The sequence below is a fragment of the Sinocyclocheilus rhinocerous genome, unplaced genomic scaffold, assembly GCF_001515625.1.
Source record: "Sinocyclocheilus rhinocerous isolate Xijiao unplaced genomic scaffold, SAMN03320098_v1.1 scaffold688, whole genome shotgun sequence".
NCBI lineage: Eukaryota > Metazoa > Chordata > Actinopteri > Cypriniformes > Cyprinidae > Sinocyclocheilus > Sinocyclocheilus rhinocerous.
The window spans coordinates 1,228,923-1,244,194 of NW_015651641.1; the positions used below are offsets into that span (position 1 = coordinate 1,228,923).

Here is a 15,272-nt window from a genome sequence, read left to right on the forward strand (position 1 = left end):
TACAGCATTCAATATATAGATATGTTCTTTACAGGCTTTTAAGCTCTGGAAAAAAATCCAGTAATCTGATTTAATCATTTAAGTTTTTTAACTAATTTCATTTATTTAAAAAAAAAATAATATGATGCACAGCCAAAGAAATAGTTAATTATTTTTTTTAATTTTTTTTACAAAACAGACATGTGGAAGTGGGGAAAAGTGCTTACAGGCTACCTGCCATAATAAATACAAGAATTTAGAGGCCTTGTCCCCCATCCAGAACACAAGAATGTATTTCTCAAATTTAAGTTACAATTTCAGACTTTTCCCCCGGTTTCAGACCTGTACACAGCTCCTATCTGTTAGTATACAACACTCCCGCTCCCTCGTCACAGCTGAGGCATATACGGCACACATGTATGAAGAAATCAATGAAACACAGACACTTTCATCTCCCACATAAGGTCAGGACACTGCTTAAATAAAAATACATTACATGTACATTTTCTTTACATGTAGCCATCTTTACAATTTACTCAAGTGCTCTTTTTAGTCTCAGTCTTCCTCTTATGCACAAAATACTGTTGTTTGTCATTGATAATCCCTTCTTGATCCTCAAGTTTAATATTTTCTTTACATTTTTTGTAGAAAATGTTCAGGGCACTGTTTTTGATTTGATTTGACACTAAGATCAGTGTCATTTGTAGGCTATGATTGCAGGTAAACTGCAATGGCGGGCGTTATTGAAATTCATTTTGGAAAAGAATAAATATTAGGGAAGATATAAAAGGTTTTGACATCTTTTTAAACTACTGAAATTATTATTTAACATTTTACCTGGATTTAAAAGGAAACAATTTCACTTTTCTAAAACGATCTGCTTTCAAAACAAGATGTCGTGAAATAATTGCAAAAACAATTTGCAGTTATGTTTGATGGACTATAAGTCCTTTAAGGAATTGAAGTACAATTATTTTTTAAATTGAAATATGTGGACAAATCAAGCCTGCTGGCTTTTTAGGCCCAAGAAAACACATATGCTTTGCATACTGGTGTAAGAACAAGAACGCAAGAAAAAGGGAACTGAACTGTAGCTAAAATTAGTTTCACTGGCTTAGTACAGATTCCATGTTCAATCGTGGTGTGTTTCGGCAAGGAAAAAAAGATAAAAATTTGTCTTACCACCTGGTCCTATGCCATTTATTCCCCATCCACATTTCTTGTGCTTTTGCCTTTTTCAATCTAAATGTTTAACACTGATGCTGGTAACTTTACATTCCTTTTGAGTCTCCAAACGCTGGACACGAGTCAGAAGAGACAATCAGAAGAGAGGACGCACCAAGAGCGCTAGTCTTTTACAGTGTGTGCTCGAGTCTTTTTTTTTTGTCCAAAAGTCCAGATCCTGGTCTTGGTGACAAAGCCCTAAATTCACAGGTCACGTATGCGGTTTTCCTTAACCGAGAGTGACTAGATGCAGATGACTTCAATCCTGTCCAATGAAACCAGAGAGGAAACAGTCTCTCTCTTTGCGAGTTCAGAGGTCAAGAGCGAGAGGGAGCGTGACCCTGTCCTTCAGCCAGATCCGACCTCTGAGGTTTGGAGCAGGAGGTCAGGGTGAAGGGGTCAGGGGTCAGTGCGAGGCGCGGGTGTTAGCGGCTGAGAGGGAGCTGCGGCAACGTCATGGCCTGATGAGGGAGGCTCTGTGTAGTGAGCACTGAGAATGGATGGCCTGTGAAACCAAAACAAAATAAACACAACATAATATTAATCTCTAGCTATATTCATTCATCTCTACATATTTTTAGATCGGAGAACATAAGTAAAAATGCCACCAGTTTGGTTTGTTTGTTTATCACTACTGGTCACTACTTTAAAGCTACTTTTAAAGCTGCATTTTCAGTCTTCAGTGTCACATGACCCTTCAGAATATGCTGATTTGCTGCACAAGAAATATTTGATCAATGTTCTCATTTTAGTTGTGCTGCTTAATATTTTTGTGGAAACCGTGATTCCGTGATCTTTTGAAGAATAAAAAAAGTTTAAAGGAACAGCATTCATTTGAAACAGAAATCTTCTGTAAGATTATAAATGTCTTTATGTCACTTGATCAATTGAATACATCCTCGCTGCATAAAAGTATAAAAGTATTTTTTGGTATCTTACTTACCCTAAACCTTTGAATGGTAGTAGTTTATCACAGTTTTCACAAAAATATGAAGCAATTCAACTGTTTTTAACATTGATTATAATCAGAAATGTTTCTTGATTATCAAATCAGCATATTATACTGATTTCTGAAGGGTCATGTGACACTGAAGACTGGAGTAATGATGCTGAAAATTCAGCTTTGTCATCACAGGAATAAATTACATTTTAAAATATATTACAATAGAATACTGTATTTCTGATCAAATAAATGCAGCCCTTGGTGAGCATAACAGACTTCTTTCAAAAACATTACAAATGTAATTATTCCAAACTTTTGACCAGAAGTGTCGACTTTATTTGAAGGTGTCCTTGTTACAGTGTAATTATACATGTAAGTACTGAGTAATATTAATTAACTACATGTACTTACTATATGGTTAGGGTAAGGATTTGGTTTGGCTTAGGGTTACTTGCATGTAATTATGCATAAGTACATGTAACAAGTACATGTAACGTGTAACAAGGACACCTTAAAATAAAGTGTTACCTAAAATAAATATATTTTATATATTATTATTATTATAAACATTTTATATTATTATCCATAATTTAAATGAAAAGTGGCATTGAATTAGTTTTCTTTCCCTTTGGCTTTAATGACAGCAGCTCTTGAGGAAACACTCACTTTCGATGTACCCGTGCAGGGCCACCATGCGTGCTCTCTCAGGACTGCCGAAAGGGGAGTAATGCAGCTCGTCGGGCAGCGAGGGGGGCATGCGGGCATGTGGGTGAGCTTGAGGTGGACCGCTGTGCTGTGGAGTGTGCTTTTTATGTCTCGCTCTGCAGTTTTGAAACCAAACCTATTGAAATACAACCAACTGTCAAGAGAAGCCGTCTCTTTTTATTGCATTTGAATGGAAGCATGAAGCACTAAGGGAGCATTAAGAGAGTTCCGTCACCTGTATGACTCGTCTGCTCAGTCCTGTCATGTCTGCCAGCTTCTGCAGGGTCTGAGCGTCAGGGTTGTTGTCCTGTGCAAACTGCGCCTGCATTACCTGTGCATGCAACAAGTCTCACATTAACATGAGCTCATTTACTGAAGGGACATGCATATTTGTAAAGAATTTCTACATTAAAAATAATTAAATATGTTAAAAATAATATCAACAATTGAATTACAAATTATAATTATAAATGAAATTAAAATATTTTTTTTAACTTTAGACAGAGTTTGCATGTGTGTTTTTTGTTGAGTATCATATTTGATTCATCAGGCTTTTTTATGGCTCATGCAATATGATATATTGAGAATATGGAGCTCATACAAAAAAAAAAAAAAAAAGTGCAATTTTGTGCAGGGTTGTTATATACATGGCCAAAAAATGAGATATACAATTCTCATATCTTGTAAATTAGTGAGATATTTATAACAGTATATCAGACTACTTGCATAAAATGCATATGAATATCAGTGTTCACTCTAGATATCCCAAATAATGTCTTTGTAAGATTTTAAATGCTTAGTTTGATTATCAAAGCTCTGTAGTTTCAAAACATATAATGCAATGCAATACAATGATGATTGAGAGATGAACAAATAAATATTCCTCAAATGTCTGATGATCATATTTAATACTCATATTTTAACATGATTTTTCTAAAAAAGTGCTATCTGGATAATCAAGTAAACCTAAGTTGCTTCAGTCCAGTAAGTGTCCGTCTTGAAATACTAACAATATAAATTATTCTTACGTTTACTTGATAAAATCAGGAAAGATTTCAAAGCAAAAAGACTCATGAACCACAACCTGGAGGTCTTATTCTAAAAGGCCTTTTACTTGCTAAGTGTAAACGATCGATCAGATGACAGAAAGCATGTAGTAGACTGTGAACAAGATCATGTTGATCATTTAGAGACCTTAGAAATGTGCATATCAAATATGATACAGTAGGGTTCATATTATAATATTGGTTGCTTGCTGATAGTGCTGTTTCAGATGTGTTTAAAACATTAAATGGAACTGAAATATGAATTCAGATTGGACAAAAGCATAACCACAAAGAGGGTTTGCTTCCTCATTTCAGACACTGTTTGATCATCTTACCTGCAGTTGTTCTGCAGTGAAGGACGTTCGTGCCCTTTTAGCCGGTTTTGGTTGACTGTCCTGTTCTGACGGCACCGCCCCCTCCAGAGTGAGTCCGCTTCCTGCGTAAAAACCCGGGAAAAGTGGTTAAAACCAAAACTTTTCAGATTAAGGAGACTTAAAGTGAAATGCATCTGAAACACACGTACCACTCTCAGCGGCCCGTTTCAGGTTCTCCACCATTGTGTCGTAATGGATCCGACAAAGTACTTTCTCCTCCACCAGCCCGAACTCCTCGCCTGTGGACAGCTGCCGTTTGCAGGAGAAGCAGGCGAAGCAGGCCAGATGGTAGGCATTGCCTCTGGCTCTCCGTACCCAGTCGCTGGCGTAGATCTGCCGGCCACAGCGGGCACACTTTGTACCAAACCTACTGTGAGACAGAGAAGGGCTTGAGAATCAATACTTACTCAATAAACAATAAAACATGTTACGCATGTGCTTAGTATTACAACCCATAAGCTAGCATATAATGATAGACGCATTTGTGCATTTTGCTTCTTGTTCTGAATACGTAACAGAAGTCAGTTTCACAGTGAAACAGGTATTTGCTCTCTCCACAGAAAGCTGTCGCTGGCAGAAGACAGAATACAGATATAGGCTGAACCGTGTCCAAAAGATAACCGCTAAGCGTGTCAGACACGGCTGTAAAACTCTCAGCACAAACACACCACGAGTAATTCTCTGAACCGCAGGTCGACAGGAAATATCTGCTGATAAACTGCTGATAGGATCCATAAACAAAGTACGCAATACATGTAAGATTGTCTATTTTTAAAGCACCTCCACTTTTTCTTTTGTGTAAAGGACAAAGGGTTTGTAATTTATACACATATGTAAATTAATAAAGGCAGGGTGGTGATATATTACCTTGTTTAATATATATGACATAATATTAAACTATATTTTAATAATTAAAAATATATCAAATTAGTTTATTATATATGTATATATATATTACATTGTTAAATATGTTATATAATATATAATATTAAACTATAAAAAAATATATAATTAATATAATAATTATAATTAGCATGTAGTATTATATATATATGTTATATGAAATACTATATAATATTAAACAATATATTTTACTTATATCAATTGAAAAATGTATATAATTATAATTAACATTATAATTATTATATATAATAATTCATTAATATATAATGTCTTTTCAGTTTCATTTACAGGTTAGTATTAATCAAACATTTTCTGCAATAAATTTTACTCTCTCTCTCTCTCTATATATATAAATATATATATAATTACTTTTAAAAATAGAGAATTGTTTGCAATAAATTAACCTGAAACTGCTTACTTTACATACTTAAAATTCTGGATCATTTAAATTTTTTCTTTTAGTGTTGTTTAATCAACTACACTTTTTTTTTGAAATGACAGATTATTTTACTATCTATCTGTTTGTTTGATTATTTATTTATTTATTCTGCAGTTTATTCACTGACATTACTAGAATATCCAAGAGGGTCTAGCTGCAGCCTTGCGCTTGCACTCTCAGACTTGCACTCTCAGACACTTGCACTTCCGCTAGCGACGTCACTTGCAGTCTTTTATTTGTTTTATTTTGTTCTATTTATTGATTACTTTTTGTTTGAATCTCTCAACATTTTACAACAGTAGCCAGGTGGTGAAGACAAGAAAAAAGAAACTAAATTACAATGTCACTTGCAATCGCCACTTGCACTCTCCGATACCTGCGACGTCACTTGCAATCGACACAAATCGTGCGTGTTGCCAATGGAGACAAGAGGCTGTGGTGATTAAACATTAAAACTAATTTAGTATTATAACATACAGGGTCCTGCAAGAAAAAGACAAGACCTGCAAATCCGTGGCTACAGAACAGCAGAATTTGAACGCAATTCACAAAGTCTCTCGTTAAGCGTTTTCCTCCTGTAGAAAAACATAAACACTTAACATGGCTTAATGTATTAAGATGCATTAAGTTCAATTAAAAGATCAAATTCGATATATACTTATTATTTAATGTACTACAAGGCAAACAGATGGCTATGAACACAATGCGCAAACTTGTCCTCCCATACAGCAAAACGCTTAATGTTATATAATAACGGACTATGATGAAAACAATACAGTAGCCTATATGTCTTGTTGTTGACTCAAAGTATATACAGAACAGCAATTATGAACGTGCATTTTGAAATGCATTAAGTGATTTTAAAAGGATCAACTCCGTACAGGCAAGCAGACGAGCCCAGAACGCAATGCATTAAATTGCACGTTAAACATTTTCCTCCCATAGAAAATCATTATAAATAAAACACGTAATGTAGCTTAATGGACAAAGACAATGATATAAAAGAGCTGTAGACAGTTTATTCTATATGGAAAAACGCTTAACGCGAAACTTTTGCGGGTCTTGTCTTTTTCTTGCAGGACCCTGTATGTTACTGTACTAAATTAGTTTTAATCATTAAATCATCACCACAGCTTCTTGTCTCCATTGGCAACACGCACGATTTGTGTCGATTGCAAGTGACGTCGCAGGTAGCGGAGAGTGCAAGTGGCGATTGCAACTGACTTTGTAATTTAGTTTCTTTTTTCTTGTCTTCACCACCTGACTTTACTGTTGTAAAATGTTGAGAGATTCAAACAAAAAGCAATAAAAAATAGAACAAAATAAAAAATAAAGCCTGCAAGTGACGTCGCTAGCGGATGCGCAAGTGTCTGAGAGTGCAAGTCTGAGAGTGCAAGTGCGAGGCTGCAGCCAGACCCTTCTCAGAATATCTGCCATTCACCATTAGTCATGATGTCATTCAGATATTTGCGAATGCGATTGGTTCTCTTTATTGCAATTATTTGCACAATACATTGTGATTGGCCTTTTCTGTTTTTCATCTGTTCTATCTAATTATACAATACACTGCAAAGTTGATGCAGAAATGGAGTTAAGTTGCTGCATGTTATTGATGTTACTGCTGATGTTAATCATCACATTCTCAGCCAACTGTGATTTGTAAACCACATACATATTCCATATTTAATTCAGCCCTGCATTTTCAGCAGCCGTATGGCCGTGTAGTTGCTTATAGCACCTCTTCTGTTATCCTGCTATCAACAGGACTTGATAAACAACCCTGTGGCGATACAAACCAACAGCAAGTACTGCCGTAATGAAGTGTTATTTTGACTGGACGGGGTTGAACATGCAGTTTTTTTTTGTTTTGTTTTTTGACCCAGACATCACATTTGGGTGACCAAAGAGAGTTCCAGTGTTGAGAGGACTAGAAGAGACTAATGTTCTGCAGATGGCCAGGCACGGCCCTTTTTTGGCCTGAATCTGAGACCCCCCCCTCCTACACCTCTGTCATTGGGAGCCCTTGTGTAAACAAAGTGTCACACACAACCTCCTCCGACTGCAAAGAAACACGGGATATCGAGATAGCCATGCATGTTTCCCCCGATGCTACTGAAGAATGATGACACTGGCCCCGAAAGTCCCACAGTGGGGCCCTCGGGGCATTCATCCGCTGGAAATGACATCATAGCCCACCAGGGAGCCCCATGGGGCTCAACAAACCAGGAAACTTGGACCGGCACTTGTGTGTGTGTATAATAATTTGTCTGTGCCAATCAGCACTTGAGCAGGATAAGCCAAGAAGCAAAAACAAACCTGAATCAAAATTTAAAAAAAATATTTACAGTCCACTTATGTGCAAAGTATCGACACATAAAATACACCTCACGTATTAATGCCTGCAAAAAGCATTCAAAGGGCTTTCTGTGTACACTGCACACCATATTCTGACAGCATCATTCCAGACAAAGAATACAACGTTTTGAGTAATGATGCATTTCAGACGTGTGTTTAGAGGAGAAACATTGTGGAACGGAGCCGTAATCTGTCATGGCAGTTCATTTACCGCAAAACCTTTCAGAAAAGCCATAAAGATCTTAAGGGGGTTTTGTTTTTGTTCAGATCTGCCGCACGTCTGATTGTGCGTTGTTGTGCTTATTCTGGATTTATTTCTGTGCTGCAGATCATAACTCGCCGGGAAAAATTCCGGCAGCCGCAAAGCGTTTGCCTCAGCATCGAAGGAATTCACCTTTGGCTGGAAAAGAGAAGCTTGTGGAAGTAGAAATTCGGTAGATTAAATTTGATATACTCTCGGAGTATTATAATCTGGGGGAAATCTCCCTCTCAGAGACTGCTGAGACATATTAGTGGTGTTTGCTACGGCGAGCATCACTATTACTATTGCTCATGGTGGTTTTTCAAAACCCCGAACTGTGAATTTGGTATGTAACTCGTCCCATTCCATTGCTTGTGCAACAGGTATAAATAATACCGCAAATCTTACGACTTTCTGAGGTATGCTTTTCCATTCCTTAGCGTTTGCATTGGTGGACTAAACTGTCCGAGAAACAAGGTAGACATACGTCGGCCATATCTAGAAAGCATAATAGAGACTTGTATCTAGTTTGCAAAAAAAAAAAGAGGAAAACAGTAATTTCATTCATTCGTGCACCTTCTTGTCGTTACAAACTTGTATGAATTTCTTTCTTCTGTTGAACACAAAAGAAGATATTTTGAAAAATGTGTCTAACCAAACAGTTGCTGGTAGCCATTAACTTCCACAGTATTTTTTTCATACTATGAAACTCAGTGGCTACCAGCGACTATTTGGTAATCACATTCTTCAAAATATCTTCTTTTGTGTTCAACAGAAGAAAGAAATTCACACAGGTCCCTTCGAAAAAAACGCATTGAAAAGCCTACTTCCACACTAAATAGTATGTGAAAAAAGTAGTACCTCCAAATTTATAGTATTCGAAAAACAGTACCTGAATAAACTACTAATTCCGTCGAGTTTCTGAAGTGTGCATTTGATGGACTATCCCATGAGGCCATGGGACAGGATTCATGGATGACAATGAAGCGACGCGTCGTGTCGTAGGTCACATGACAGTAACAACACGCCAGATGTCCGAATTTTATTCATGCTAAACATTTATTCTATATAAAACATAATTTTTTAATGTTCACAGCCAAAATATCAAACCAAATGTAGTACCTAGTAGATACTATGAGATTTCAGACAACCTAGCGACCTTAGCACTCATCCACAGAAAAAATATTTTTCGCTTTATTTTTTATTCTCAAACACATCCATACGTTGAAGCCATTTTTCCTCTGTTAACCAGAAAAAAAAAACACATTTCATTTTGCCATTGTAATTTCAGTCACTCATATAATTTCCTGCATTCTCCACCAAGTTATGAGTTACACAAGCTCTGTTTACTTCTGTTTGCATTTAAACACAAGGAGCCCTGTACGCGCATACAGTACGTCATCTCCTCCAAATCTAGCGAACGCAGCTCCGCACAAACCCACTCGGGTTACCGCCGTACTCCATCACCCTCTCCTTATCCTTTGGTTCCTCTGATTAACAGCCTCCTCTGACTTCCTGTGTGGCCTGATGCTCGGTTTCTTTTTAGTGTAGGTACAGTCTCGGCTCTGCCCCCACCCACCCCCCACCCCTCGCATACACAGCAAACCCACTTTGATTTCCTGTAATTACACTCTATTAGAGCAGCTGTCAATCTGGCCCAGATGAGAGACTAACACAAATGAAACATATCTCCTTATGTTTTGTTTTCTTTTTTTTTTGCAAGAAATCAATGGAGATCCTTTTTCTTCCAAGCATATGATGGCCGTCTTCTATTAGTGTTGTGCAGCACCAGCGAAACAATCCAGCTGCCAAATACAAACATGGCAATGTGTTCATGAGCTTGTGCTACAGGTCCACCAATCACAAGTCTACTTATTATGTCAATGGACAAAGAAAACAAATTATTTCTAATCAAACCGATTCATAGAATAATTTGACCGTGTGGCATGACATCTAAACTTAAAACCAGTTTACGGATAAATTTATGTCCAGTTATATAAATAAAAACTCTTAAAAATGAAGGTTGCAAAATGTTTTTTTTTGCATTAAAAGAACCATTTTTGGTTCCTCAAAGAACCTATCAGTGAACAGTTCTTAAAAGAACCATTTTTTCTCAGTGTGAAGAACATTTAAAAAAATCTAAAGAACCTTTTTCCGCTATAAGGAATCTTTCGAGGAATGGAAAGATTCCATGAATGTTAAAGGTTCCTTATAGAACCATCGATGCCAATAAAGAACTTTATTTTCAAGAGTGTGGAGATAAATGTACAGAATTAGTTGCAAGCAATTATGTCGAATGCTGCGTTCTGCTAACTGCTAGTGGTTATGATCTTAACCTCTTTATATAAAATATATATAAATGGGTATCAAGACTCAAACAGACTAAAAAAAAAAAAAAAGATGAAATCCGCTTATTGGCCAACCAAGAAACACTTCTATTTCCAGAAGACTTGACAAGAGGGATGTTTCAATGCCACTGGAGAAAAATACATGTTCAGTCTACTTCAGATCACTGAACCGACTCCACAAGCATGGAGCTATTACTGTCTCTTTTTGAAGGCAAATGTGAGTCAATCAGTATTTCGCTGCCGGGGATGTTCCTGCGATTCCATGTCAAAAAAACGTTAACAATATATACGATTACGTTTCCTGATTAACTCAGATAATTAGGGAAAAACGCTTCAATCTGAGGCTGTATTTTGCTATGCCAAAATCAACATAAACCCCTAAGGTTGCCGCTTTGACATACAAAACTGTCAAGGAACAATGATACATATATTAATATTTTTAATATCACATTAATATATAAAATAAACTACAAGAATAAAACTTTTTGTATGTATATATAGCTATTTTAAACATCTGGAAAATTAAATAAATGCTCATTTCCAGTATCCAATTTATCTGAATGTATCTTTTTCTTTTATTTATTCGTTTTCTATAACTATTACAAGCTACAAATCACACTTTAAATTTCAAGGTCAGTTAAAAGAAATATGAATATTGTTCGCATATTTATGCTAATGCAATACTACTAATCGCTTGGAAGAATTTGTAAAACCCTTGTCCGTTTCATTTAACTGCCGTCATTTCAGATTTCTATTGTACTAAACCGCAACTCGCCATCTTCAGAATATGGTTTTGTCCATAATAAGATCTATAACATAATCCCCTATAAAATCCACTTTGTGGCGTTTTCTTGCATTCCTTTCTACATCTTCTGTGCCAAAGTTCTCAGAGTTTTGTAATCTCTTGTGGATTAAACCTAGACTCAACACAACCGCTCAGTGTTGCTCAGTGAAGATCATGGCATTGATGCACCATCTCGTGGAGCATCTCTTCAGATTATTGGCCTTAACGTAGAAAACAAACCCTCTCCTGCAAGACAGCATTGACTTTAAAGGGGCCAGTCATTCACATTGACGGGCAATAAGCAGGGAAGGCTGGCCAATATCACACTGCCATTCACAGGCCTTGCTGAGTGCTCTGCAATCATGCCATATCGCAGCCCTTCTAGCCTCAATGCAGTCTCACAGCTTCCCTGTCAGACCTCCATCCCTTCCCATCAGCATATTACTGGATCTAACCCAGAGCTTGATACTTCTGAGACTGAATTATGTAACTTGTGTTTGATTTCTTTCACTATTCAGTTGCATACAAGGAAATATTGGCCAATTTAACTCTACTAATAATCAAGTAATCAAGTACTATTTATACCTCTCATTACTACTATTGACACTATTCTTTTGTAGGCAGTAAAATATTTTTTTATTTTTTGCACACAGCAATAATGTGCTTCATGTGGTAACATCTAAACGTATGATTTAATATGACTGAATCAGAAACACCAATTAAAGTATTTTAAGTTGTAAAATATTTACTTAGAATAAGCTACAACTTTATTATTTTGGTCTCAGATCAATTATTTTTGTTTACTATTATAATATAAAACGTAGTTCTAATGGAGCTTTAGAGCAGACAAGTATAAAATTGTCTAACTTATGAATAAATTAACTACAAACGCTTCTAATAAATCGATTGATACGAGTATGACGTTTTATGATGTTAGCGATATTTTAAAGTATGAGGTCTTTTTTCACTGAATTTATCACTAGAAAATTAACTAAATTACACACGGCGTAGTATGATTATATGTAGGCTATTTGTTGTGGTAAACATTAGATCGCTACTTTTTAAGCAAAAATAAAATAAAATAAAATAAATAAAAATGAAAAAAAAAATCGTATTTTTAGCATTAAACCCTAACACGCGACACTCACGCGAGGCATTTTCAACCATAAATAATCACGCAGTATTTCGTTTATATGCGCACCTGATATTTCTGAGGACAGAAAGTGAAAAACTTACCCTACCTGAAATAATCCATTTTACAGAAGATTTCCTTATTTTTAATGTAGCAGCTGCCGTGTTGACGTAGTGACGTCCTGCAAACGGAACACTCCAGACACCTCACGTGCCAGATCAGATTATTAACCTGGAACAAACAGAACAGCCCAAATGAAAATATAATAATTGAAAATAATGAAATGAGCATATTTCTAATTTAAAAAGGCTACCTTTATGTACTTGTATTTTTTGCGTTTCATAAAATTAATCGTTCATGTGTTATAAAATGAAATGTCAATATGCATTAAAATTAAGTCGAACCGCACACACGTGTTTCTATATGTCTCAAAATGACTGCCATATAAATATGTGATAGGCTACTATAGGAAATGTTTTGTTTACAATTAAAGTTGTGATTTAAAATTAGATTCTGCCACATATTTTGTGAACATTTCATTTGAATTGCGCTGGTGTATAAATGCAGATGATTAAGTAGCCTATTTTGCTGTATGTTGCAAGCGGGAAAAATATTTATACAAATGTATAATTAATAATGTTAATCAAACTTGCAACATATTCCGTCTAGAAATTTGTGATTATTGAAATGTAAAATTAAATTATAGATAGGCCTATTTAGGATTTAAAATTATGATTTTAACCATGTTTTCTTTGGAACATTTACGACACACGGGAGGTGCATCTTAGAAATATTTATCTAAAGATTCCGTCGAATAAATAAGTATAATTATGTTCTCAGACTGTTAAACCCCAAGAGCTGAGAAAAAAGGAAAATGTACAAAAAAGGGGTCTAAGTTCGTTCATCCTGAATAAATTGTAATAAACTCACGCACTGTTTTATGAGTTTCCGCAAAAGAGCAAAACACGACGGTCAGAGGGAGCGTTGCTCACGCGCAACACACGCACTTCCTGAAAAACAAGCAGGCCGAGAGCACAAGCACGCGAGCAGCACAGCGATCCTGTCAGCAGCTCCACTAAAAACGGCTGCTTATTTTTAGAAAGCAAAATGCAGACAATTTATTCGTTGAAAAATCTAAATCTATAGGCCTATCTGGAGATGAAAAATAAATGTTCGCAAGATTTTTATCCATCATGTTCTGCTGAGATTTACGTTTTATACGATGTGTAAAAATAACAGCAAATTCGAAATTAACCTCTTTTCCCGTTCACATTATTATATTACGCTCCTCTGACCAAACCAAAACACATGCAGACATTACAGAAACCTGAACCCATCCATCTGTTATATCAAAGTTGGCATGCATTTTTTTTCCAGAAATATGACTGGATCTAATAGCCTAACGTTTCTGCTTCTGATCAGTTTGACCCCAGCAAAAAATAAAAATAAAATAAAAACATTATAGAAAGTACAATAAAACAAATAAATTGCGATTTTTAAATATATTTAGCCTACTCGTTCATACATTCTATATATGCGTGCAAAAACAATAAAAACGCTTTTAACTGTGCATTGAGAGCCTCGCGACAAAAGCCGCTGTTTTAATGAAGCTATTTCAATTTGGATTTTTCCCCCCCCACACTTAACCCGTGCCTTTTCCCATAATCGTATTTCCACGCAATCCAGGGAGCTGAAAAAAAAAAAAAACTACCTGCAATTACAAATAGCTTGAAATGCTCGCGATAAGAGGACCCTAGAGTGTCAATTTCAACTGCCAATCAGAGAAAGCAACGGGCCACCCAAAGAATTGCAAATTTGATTTTTAATGGCAGTAATTAAAATCTAATTTTTCCTCTGCAGACTTGGCATGTGAAGAGGATGGACCGCAAATCACACCATTCAGAACAGATCCTGATTCTCGTGACATCACTTCAAGGTGAAGATGTTAAAGGCTGCAGGAGATGAAACCGAGGACTTTCACATCGAGCAACACGTTGGCTACTTCTCCACTGAAACCAACCTTTTCTTTCCATGCAATTAAATGGAGAATAATAAATAATAAGCATAACTGCATTATCATCCACACTTGAATAGGATACGATCAAAGTCTTACCTGTTTTGAAGGAATTCCTTCGGATAGAAACTGATTTCCCTCTGATAGAGGGGCCAAAGCCTCATTTTTCCAATACATTTGACGGCTTAACCTTCTCTTTCGATATCTTCAAATTGCTTTAAGCTTTTTCTGTTAAAAATGTGTCATCCCATGCGGTCAAAATCGGTCTGATGTGAACCCAGTTCGCCTTTTCCTTCCGTACAGGCAATCAATAACGACAGTAACGATCGGTAAACTAACAAAACCGTCTAAAGCAAGTCTTGACATTCGTGATTGGTCAGTAAAGCGGCAGCAGACGCGCCGAGCGCGAGCGGTTCGTCGGGACGCCTTATTGAGAACCGTTTGCAGGATATTTCCTACTTTTTCCCTCTTTTGGGATGCAGTTGCTTGAGTACAGGAAGTGGAGAAAATTGAGGGGCTGGCAGGTTTTGCTCCTGCTCTCCTCATAGGCAGAGCACAGCCTACCTTCTGAAAGTTTACAGATCAGAGGGGAGGGAAGAGATGTGGCCTGAGTATGTATCGACATTTTGTAATGCTGAAACCTTGCATGATGTCTGGGGTTTAATTGTCTGACAAATTAGCGATTAAAAATGATACTGGACGGCTAAGTCTTTATCTGGGCTGTTATTGGTATCGAGTGTATTGAGATTTAATTACAAAAACAAAAAAAGTATTAATATATTATT

General features: G+C 36.4%; 1 protein-coding gene across 1 annotated transcript; it reads right to left on the bottom strand.

Annotated features, from left to right (window-relative positions):
* Nucleotides 1-631: 631 nt before the first annotated feature.
* On the bottom strand, nt 632-14,651 carry LOC107713267 (LIM/homeobox protein Lhx6-like). The gene is made up of 8 exons (XM_016518728.1): nt 14,587-14,651; nt 13,123-13,138; nt 12,583-12,704; nt 4,421-4,641; nt 4,233-4,333; nt 3,087-3,182; nt 2,813-2,987; nt 632-1,708 (listed from the first exon to the last, which is right to left on the bottom strand). The coding sequence occupies exons 1-8, from the start codon at nt 14,649-14,651 to the stop codon at nt 1,629-1,631; spliced, it is 876 nt and encodes a 291-aa protein (XP_016374214.1). The 3' UTR covers nt 632-1,628.
* Nucleotides 14,652-15,272: the final 621 nt, after the last annotated feature.

Bases quoted from the DNA above. Each gene is read 5' to 3' on its own strand.
- LOC107713267 (XM_016518728.1), bottom strand. From the start codon at position 14,651: ATGAGGCTTTGGCCCCTCTATCAGAGGGAAATCAGTTTCTATCCGAAG. The intron at 4,642-12,582 runs GTAGGGTAAGTT...TCTGTCTCACAG, and splicing joins TGTAAAATGGATTATTTCAG to TAGGTTTGGTACAAAGTGTG. The intron at 2,988-3,086 runs GTGACGGAACTC...GTATTTCAATAG, and splicing joins TGAGCAGACGAGTCATACAG to GTTTGGTTTCAAAACTGCAG.